Raw genomic sequence first — 10,580 nt, 5'->3', positions numbered from 1 at the left:
GCATGCATCCAAATCATGAATTTGATGATCAAGCAATTCAAATTTTGAGAAAATGCATTTCGTGGAGGGAGGCAGTTTAAATTAACTGCTTCTGACACTGGACAGTGTTGGGAAGCTACTATACAACTGTGGTTTACAAAACTACTCATAATGTAGAAACAATATGAATATGAAATGAAATGTCTATTTTATTGGGTTATGAAAAGTGGCCATGACATACTAGAGTTTGCAATTATGCAGGACTTTGAAGACATGAATGCATACTAAGCAATGCACTTATGTTAGTACTGTAAGTACTTTTAGTAATCTCCTCAAATCATCAATCTGTTGTCATTCTAAATTATATATATATATATATACATTTTTATTTTTTTTTAATTACTTAAGATTTTAATACTTACAAGGGCTAGACAGTCTGCACTCATCTCTCAGTCAATACACACTCATAAAACACCGTACATTTTTAAGTGTAAATCTTTTTTGATGATATTGCAGTCAGACATTTCTTTTCTCTCCTCAGACAGAACTGTGGGTGAGGCTGCAGATCAGTCAGCAGGGGTCGCCAATGAAAATCAGCAGCTCTCATGTCAACATCAGCGAATAAACAAGCAATATTAAAAACGAAAGCTTTACCTCTGGTAAAACTGGACACGGCATACAGCTGTTACCCAAAAGTGTTACACAAATGTTACACAAAAATACAATGTAAAAACATAAAACTACAAGTAACTTGCAGAGGAGCATTGTTTTGCTCATTATGTGAGTTGTACTTCGGCTATGCTGTTCTGCACAGATGAATCTGATGGCTTGAGGCACATTAGTTAACCCATGGTTATAAACAAGCAATATTAAAAACGAAAGCTTTACCTCTGGTAAAACTGGACACGGCATACAGCTGTTACCCAAAAGTGTTACACAAATGTTACACAAAAAATACAATGTAAAAACATAAAACTACAAGTAACTTGCAGAGGAGCATTGTTTTGCTCATTATGTGAGTTGTACTTCGGCTCTGCTGTTCTGCACAGATGAATCTGATGGCTTGAGGCACATTAGTTAACCCATGGTTACTGATGCTCGTCTTATCAGAGTAAATGTCACTAACAACATTGACAATTCCTAAATAACGAAAGTCAAATATCTAAAAGTATAACTTATTAGCTGCTTATACGTATGCCATTATTGTTTTTCTTTTGCTTGCAAACTCTTTTTGGTTCAAACTACTGTGTGTGTGTGTGTGTGTCTGTGTGTGTGTGTGTGTGTGTGTATAAAAACTCATTAAGAATGTGCCTTTCTTTATATATACAATTTGACCTACAGTACATTGAGATCAGATCTTAAAAGTCATATAACCAGTATACATAAAGTGTCATAAAACATTGTATCTTTGTATATAATGTTATATTTTATATAACATTGTAACAAACCGCATCATTGCGAGTGTGATATTTATTTTTACCAATCAAAATAAATGTACGAGTCTCACTAGTGCTCTGTTCTTCCGACAGATCGAGAGAGAGGGGGTGGCGTTTAGCGTGATGTCAACCTGCGAATGCAGACACGATGGCTGGATTGCTTTTACATTAAACTGAGATCCGATCACAATGCGTCCTTGACTACCTCTGGACCAGGACACGCTGATCGGATAACATTCCGATCAGAAGCGCGTTTACACTTGTCCTTTCAATGTGTATGTGGACAACATCCGGATACAGGTCGCTTGTTAATGCCAAGTGTAAATGCAGCCAAAGTTGGATCAACCAAAGACTGCTGAGAAACACACAGCTCTGGCATTTAATTCCAGAATAGATGAGTGTTTTTGAACAAATCAGTTAAGTGAATCATTCAGTGACTCATAAAGACAGTCACTTGTTCTGTACATGAATTAATTAGTGTTTTTAAACCAATTTCTTGACTGAAGTATTCAATGACTAACCTATTAAAACAATCATTTGCTTCATTCCTGAATGAGTGATTTTGAGTGAATCATTTAAATGAATTATTCAATAACCCACTCACTCACTTGTCACCCTCTACTGGTGTAACGGTGTAACATGCAGAAAGAGTCACTGAAAAATCACCAGCACTGGGACAAACATAGACAAGCGCAGTGATACAAACGGTGAAAAGTCCCTGTGCTGTTGGATTGTATATCAGCACTCTTGGCTACAGCACAACTAATCCAATTTGAGAACCAAAACTACGGTAAGTGCTTTATAAATTTGAAATAACTCTGCTTTATATTTACCTAGAAAAACTTATCCAAATGTCTTTGTTTGGAAAAAGTATATAAACCTCTGCCTTCAGTATCTGGTGTCACCCCTCTAGAGCAGCAATACCAACAACCAAACATTTTCAAGCATATATTTTCCCAAATCAGTTGATCAGTCATGTCAATCACTGTGCCGACTGCACACACAATTATGAAACAAATACTAACCCTTAACTTAAACTCTGACTTTAACTTCAATATGGTGCTGGTAGCGCAGCCTGATAGCAGAACTGTTTGGTCATCCATAATATTTCTGAATTCTGAACTGAATCCATGAAGTCTGAACTTTTCTTGACAGGTGACTGTATGATTGAGTTGACCAATGAAATTGACTGTTGGCCAATGTAAGTGCTTTACTCGTTTGGGGGAAAAATAACATAAAAAAGAAAAATCACACCATTTCCAGTAATCAGTCCTGCACGTTAGCTTGGAGGAATCTTTGGCCGTTCCTCCTCAGTCTTTCAGTGGTGGAATGTTCTCAGATAACAAAGTATTCATCAATGATGGCAAGCTGTCCTGGTCCAGCAAATAATTATACAAACCGAATACTGCCATCTCATGCTCTACAGTTGGGATGCGGTTGCTATTACTGAATGCAGTGTGTTGGTTTTGCCAAAAAAAAAAAAAATTATTTAAACCAAACTGTTTTACTTTGGACTCAGCCATTAACAAATCAATTCTTCCAATAGTCTTCTGGCTTATCCTTGTGGTATTTGGCAAACCTTAGACAGGCAACAGTGTTCTTCTTGGAGAGAAGTGGCTTCCTCCTTGATGCAGTGTCCTACTGTGCACATCATTCATGTTCAGTGTTTGTCTGATAGACTCATGAACATGAAGCCGATGCAAGAGAGGCCTGTAGATCCTTGTTACGGTTCTTTGTGATCTCCTGGTTCATGGATGGTCACTGCTTGGCAGAGAGAAATGGGGGTGCTGAAGTTCTTCCATTCGTAAACTATCTTACTGATGGACACCATACTCTTCACAGATACTTCTCTAACAATTTCCAGCCTTGTGAACACAACAAACTTTTATCAGAAATGTTGACTGAGGCATGGCAAGTTTCCACAAACAGGCGTGATGAGGCCCAGACTTTGATAGAGCCGATCCAGGATTGTGTTCTTTCTGTTGGGCAGAGCTGCTAAACTCACACCAGATTTATACTGCCGAAACAACTGAAACACCTGAATCCAGTTATGTCCTTAAAATCTTGGAGGTTCACATATTTCGCCAGCATCACAAGTGACAACATAAACAGATTTGTGTATTATTTTTAATTGAAATCTGGTAACACTATTGGTAAGATACATGTGTACACTCTCTTTCAGCTAATACTGGCCACAAGCCATTGCAATTTGAAGGAGGATTTGGTTCGTATCTTCAAACACAACTTAAAGGGATAGCTCACACAATAATGAAAATTCTATAATCATTCTTTCACTCTCATGTCATTCCAAACCTCCAAGACTTTCATTCATCTTCGGAACAAAAATGAAGATATTTTAAATATTCTCTCATAGTTTTTGTACATCCAGTAAAGTCCACACAACAAACATTTGCAAGCACATTTTAGCTGCCCTTGACCATGTGCTCTGTGTTGATCTGTGTGATTATATATAATATATGATTATACATCAATTAAAGCCTAAATAAATATGCTCACCATATAAAGCTTTTGTGTCTCTTAAGAAGACTCCATTTCATATGACTTTGATTCATATGGATTTTGTTTACAATTTTTCAAAAATGAACTTTTTGAAGTGTCAAAGTTTTAGTTACGTGAACATTAAATGGATCGACCAAAAATTAGAGATTATTAAAAGTATATTGATTTGTGTTCCAAATATGAAAACAAAGTCTTGTAAGTTTGTAACATAAGGCTGATTGAATAATAACTTTCATTTTTGGATGAACTATCCCTTTAGGTGAAAAACAAGTGAATAATCTGCCAGAACCACAAAACAAAATACATTTACATTCAAGATATATTCTCTGAAAATGTATCCTTAATGTCTCACACAGTTTTGGTCATTAAGTGCATTTATCTTGGATGATATTTTCAAGGGAAAATCTATTAAAAACATAATGTTTTGCTGTTTAGCCCATGGTTTATTTCAATGTACATTTGAACTTTGCAAGATCATAATGATAGTATTAATGTTGGATAACTAGAAATATATAGCAATATATAATCAAGCGATGTTTGAAGTCATGCAGTCATTACCTCTGCAGTGCGGCCCCTCGTCTCCTCCGTCAGTGCAGTCGGGGACGCCATTACACAGCTTGCTCATGTGAACACACAAGTCTGAACCCAGACACTGATGTTCATTAGGAGGACAGCGCGACACACGGTTATGAGGACCTGAAAGAGAGCAGACAACAAAAGCATAAAGATGACGATACTACCTCCAAAGCATCCCACTTTTGATCGTATCAAAACCTCCATGTGATAAGCTGAAACGCTAGATCGCATTATGTACCATATATTAACACTGGAACAAGAATTCATATGTTTAAAGTGTAGGTGAAATATTTTGAAAGCATACTAGAGTTTACTGCACTGATACACAGCATCTGTTATATGTTATTTTACTGTAACAATCTGAAAAACACTTTTTTAACCTCATGTAACAGATGCATCATTTTTAATTTCCTTTCTTGCTTTCAAACACTGTTGGTTACATTTTCCAGTTGATGGTTTATCATGAATGTGTCCATAAGTGTGCAGTCATGTGTTTGTCTCTGAGTCACTGGATGAGCTGTATTTGTGTTTCTGAGCTCTTGTCCGCTCTGGAGTGGACAGGACGCTGGGCGTGGAGTGAAAATGGACCAAAACTACCCAAATCACTGACCAGAAATGAGCGAACGTGTTTGTGCAGAAATGTGATGCAACACAGCAGAGTTTAAAACAATAAATGTTCTCTGAACCTCTAGCTTACTGATGAGATCATCAATACAGTGCCAGTACAAACACACATCAGTGGTGTTGTATTAAGCCACTGCTTTATTATTTTACGGGTTTCTATGAAGCATGTGTGAGCGGATGTGTCTGTTCTTCTGTCAGAATATGTTCCCATATCTCAATTTCAGTCTCCTGTATTGGTAGGTTAAACGTCACATATTTTACACCTTACTGGAGTTTTATTTTAGGTTTTGATGTCCTTAAGAATATATATATTTGCGGTATAAGTACCAAAAACCATCTCAATATATTTTTGCATCCTCTCTCAGGAGCTCTGCTGAGAACAGGTTGATTTTGGTCTGTCTAATTAATATTCATGAGCCTCTCTTCTGATTGGCCTGTTGTTTTCTGAGTGACGCACGGCCAGGGCAACCACGGGTAACTAGGGTCAGCGACGTCACAGCGCTAGCTGGAGGCAGCAAAACAGGGGAAACTAGAGGCGGCCCATTCAAACCAGCGCAGGTTCGGCTACATAAGGAGCTTAAAATATCATCTTGTGATGTTGGGTGCCAGAATCGACGTAATGCAGCCTCAAATTAGAAATTTATGTCTATGTTTCTTGCATCTCACGACTATGTCGTGTATGAAATAATGTCTGTGTGCATGTGTGTAAAACAACAAACTGACGATTTATATATAATCATTTGTAATTGTATATGCATTGTTGTGATTAATTGTGGCTGGAACAATAATATAGCTGTAAAAATAGTTGCCTGCTGAAATTGAAATGTATATACATCTTCATCATGACTAGACAGACACGGTGTGTTTGTCGTTACTATACACATTAGATGTGATCATCTCATAGTAACAATCCTGCCAGATCGTCCATCCTTTGAGTGAGAGTGTAACGTGACAGGTCGGCCGATCTGGTTTCGTAGTTAAAGTGAACCTTTTCGACATGTTTCCGTGATGTTGTCTGGGGGTTTGGCAAAAGGAGAGTGGGACGGTGGGCGGTGCTCGGGGTGGTTACCGAAGGCGGTGACTGTGTATTTCTGACGTCACCTTTTTACGGAAGTCACAACGGTTCGTGAAAAATCACAGCTGCTTTATGCAGGCTGTGTGCATTTTACTGCGGACTGACTGTTTTGAAACGTATATGGTAGTTGCATAGCACCTAGACCTCAGTTATCATGAAAACATATTGTCAGTTTTGACAATATGGGACCTTTAACATCCTGAAGTGACTCTTCGGCACTTTCAGAATAGGGCTCTGTTTATGTAAGCAGTTCAACATGCCAACTTCTGGCTCATCCAATGAGTTCAGGGCCAAACAATGAAAGATTTGAGAAATTTTGAAACTCATTAGTAGAGCTGGGTTTTGACACAAATTTCACAATTCGATTCGCTTATCCTTCACAAGCTTGCGATTTGATTCGATTCTGATTTTGATTCAATATCAATTATTTTGGATATATATCAGGCACAGGACATGGGAAATTTTCTCGAGGAAAAAAAAAATCTCTCAACTAATGCTGCAAAATATTACCTGAGAGTCAATAATATGGAAGGCTGAAATTAGCTGATTTGTATGCAAACACTTAAAATATACTCAATAAAGTTGTTGTAATATTAAAGTTATAATACTAACTTAACTTAAAATTACATGATTGTATTTCAACTCCAATTCGTTTTTTGAAATATAAACATTTAAATGGTGGCTGCCACAAAAACTTGATCGATTTATTCAAACATAAATTAAATATTGAAGAACCGTAAAAAAAACAAATGATAATGAATATGTTATATGGTGCATATTTTAACTCTCTAGAGTTCATTTTTCTAGCTTACTAAAGAGTTCGTGGTCACCGAATATGTTTTTCTGTGGTAAATGTGACGTTACGTGACACATTGTTTAAAAGCTATTGTCATCTTTTCCGCGTTTGAAACATTGATTGAGAGATGACACGAGACAGGATACAGATTTCAGAAGGACGAAGCTGCCCTTCAGGGTTGCCAGGTCTGCGAAAGAAAACCAACCCAACTCTATTCAAAACTAGCCCAAAACTCGCCTAATCGTGTTTTTTTTGTTTTGTTTTAGTTTTTTTCTACGGTTTTCCTCTCCATCAGGGGTCCCCTTCATTGAAATCATGTTCGACCTATTTAACCCGCGGACTAAAAAAACAACCCACGGCAACAGTGTGAAAGTACTTGGTAACACTGCTACTCTTGTTCTGTTGTTCTGGTGCTTAGTGCTCTGTACACTCTTAAAAATAAAGGTGCTTCACGATGCCATAGAAGAACCTTTTTGTCTAAATGGTTCCATAAAGAACCTTTAACACCTGAAGAACCTTTCTGTTTCACAAAAGGTTCTTCGTGGCGAAAGAAGGTTCTTCAGATTATAAAAAGGTAAGAAAGAGATGGTTCTTTAAAGAACCTTTGACTGAATGGTTCTTTGTGGAACCAAAAATGGTTCTTCTATGGCATCGCTTGAAGAACCTTTTGAAGCACCTTTATTTTTAAGAGTGTAGCGCCGGCCGAAGGGTTGGAGCCCAAGCAGGTTGTGATCTGGGAGTGTGCTATCTAATGATTTTTTTCTTTCAGCAATCCTCAAGATCTGTAATAGCATTCTTTTGTCCAACTTGGACCCAAATCAACGAGAAAGCTATAGGTCGTGTTGACCACAGACCATCTGCATCTGCTGGTCCACACAGAATTTGGAACAGCTCGTGAGATAGATTTAATGTTATTTTGCCATTGACACCTGAATGAAAATGCATTAAAAATGTAATTTTCTGAAAAATTACCCTTGAAAGCCTCTTGAAAAAGCCCTCAATCTCAGGTGTTGGCTTGACATTAAGTGATTTTACTCAAAAGAAACCATGCGATGACTGTGAAGAGCTTGTACCAACAAAGACATTTAGTCACCTTGGAATTATAAGATTCTTGTTATTCACATATTTGTATTCCTTGACAACTTATTTACATTACATTTTGTTGCTGTTTTTTTTAGGTTGTGTACATTTTGGGAGTGATGTATGAAAGAGACTTGTTCCCCATATCCCATATCCTTATATGGAATGCAAAAACGTTGAAGCTCAATATCTCGAAACTGCTCAGAATGCAGATCCTTATAATTGCAAGGTGATGATTTGTCCAACTGTACTGACTTTACACAATAGAGAAGTTCCTATGATGGAAAACAGGACTCATCTTGCTCTTCTAAAATAATAATATCGACATACTCTACTTTACTCCATCCAGACCATGTCCTGAAACTACGATAAACTGCAGAAACAGCATGTTCAGAAATTATTGGGGTAATGACATCACAACCTTTTGGCCAATGAATTTCCAAGACTTTTCAAGAATTAAGATACATATTTTTAAATTAAAATACATATTTCACACAATTTCTATATCAGAGCATAACTAGAGAAATAGTACTCCATGGCACTTCCATGAGGTTTTAGCTATTATTTCCCATGAATTCTCAGGCATGGAAATCAAAAATTTCCAGCACTTTTTTTTTAAAGCCATTGAAAATATATTTTGCAGAACTCATGTACAACAAACAAAAAAGCATCTCCAATGCCCCATTCTTCATCATTTAATGAATACATGTAACACAAAATACATCTGCGCCAGACTTGTTTTCATTTTCAAGTTTATACTCATTTGCTTTACACACTATCTACTGCACTGTAATTTTAGATATTTATGGTAATGGCATCGCAACAAACCATGACTTTAGAGCACTTTTAGAGCACATTTTAAACCTTAAAAACTGCAGCTGTTTAGAAATGCTGGACGTTTGAAATCAAAAGCCTAGCTTTGGCATTGTTGCTCTCCCAGTGGTCCTGTAAGCGTGAGGGATTGTGGACACCTTGCACAGGCGTGTGTTGAGACCATAAGCCTCTTGTAATATTATGATCACATGTGGTGTTCCAGAGGATCTAGAGGTGGAAACTCTCGTTGAAGGGGAAACGCTCGGTCAAAAAACCTCAGCCACATGGAAAACTCTGGAATAAGACCCATCACATGGGGAACGTGACCTGGGGCCCCTGTGACAAGACCACATGCCACTCAGACAAATGAGGCAAAGAGTGAGATTTAGAAATATAAAGACAGAATGTGGAGCGCACTAGTGCAGTTTTCACACTCTGACAGCTAGTTTATTTCGCTTATTTATAGATAACAGATGCTTGAAGTTCCATATGAGTAAAACAAAGCAGGTAAAACAATTTAGGGCAAGGGTCAAAATATTTAGTGAAGGCAGATTTTAGCTGAACGGTGTTCTAATAACAGAGGTATTTGTCTTAAATATCAGGCTGTCACATGTATTTGATAATTTTGTATAAAATAAAACAAATAGCTGCACATATATTAGAATTTTATATGATTCAATTACTATTTTTACAGGGCAAAACAATGATTTATGTATTTTACGCTATTTCAACATTTTGTTTTGTTGTTTTGATAGTTGTTTTGTTTTCCATAATTCATTCATTTTATTATTTAACATTGCCATAAATTGAAACCATTAGGTTACATTGTAAATATGGATATGTTGTAAGATGGCAATTTTATTTATAACATTATTTCATATTTCAAAGAGTAAATAAACACAGCAAAAGAAATTGACACGAAGATAAACTTAATCTGAGAAATATTCACTAGAGTAACAGTGACAACTACTGTACAACGCTATTCAAATATTTAAACATAAACAAAATCAGATTTTTTTTTGTAGATAAGATTTTTTTGTTTTTAAATCAGTCAAGTAGCAATAAACAAATAACCAATTTCATATATAGAAATGAACAGGTATTTTGACTTGATTAGCTGTCCATTTGAAAAACAGTTAAACAAACTAAAAGAAAAATAAATACATACATTACATCTGTGTAAGGGGTTTATGGGGTTTGTTTCTGAAGTACGACATCTGGTCAAATTTAGACTAGTTTCTACTCTGCAGATTGTGGTTTACCCAAACCTACTACTGGTCAGCCATATAATACATCTCTGACTGTCATCTTGCTGGAAAACAAACCATACTGCAGACATAAAATACACCGGCTGTGTTCAGAATGGAATACTAGCTTACTACTTCCTGAATACTGCCCGGTATGCACTGTATACTGTCTACTATCTTTTAAAAATAGTCAGTTAAAATCTATGCTTTACTCCATCAGCTTTTTAATTCAGTGTGTGGCATCCAGTTATCACACTGGGGGGGGGGTAGCTTTTAAATAATAACACATATATAGAAGGTGCACCGTGTCATTCACACAAACACTAAACACCATCACGGTAACACACATGAAACTGAAATAATGCAATAAACATTCATTTAACAACATTAGGTGTAACACACAACCCTAATATACAAAACTGATAAGAAGAAAC

General features: G+C 36.7%; 1 protein-coding gene across 1 annotated transcript in view; it reads right to left on the bottom strand.

Annotated features, from left to right (window-relative positions):
* The window catches only part of LOC107550324 (low-density lipoprotein receptor-related protein 1-like), a 112,802-nt gene that overhangs the window by 75,203 nt on the left and 27,019 nt on the right, over positions 1-10,580 (bottom strand). The window contains exon 3 of the mRNA XM_016231596.1: positions 4,494-4,631. Within this exon, the coding sequence (XP_016087082.1) occupies positions 4,494-4,631 (138 nt within the window). The remainder of the gene's footprint in view (positions 1-4,493; positions 4,632-10,580) is intronic.

Source organism: Sinocyclocheilus grahami, unplaced genomic scaffold, assembly GCF_001515645.1.
Source record: "Sinocyclocheilus grahami isolate Dianchi unplaced genomic scaffold, SAMN03320097.WGS_v1.1 scaffold396.1, whole genome shotgun sequence".
Lineage (NCBI taxonomy): Eukaryota > Metazoa > Chordata > Actinopteri > Cypriniformes > Cyprinidae > Sinocyclocheilus > Sinocyclocheilus grahami.
The sequence above is the reverse complement of the archived record's forward strand: the minus strand, read 5'-3'. Positions and strand labels throughout refer to the sequence as shown.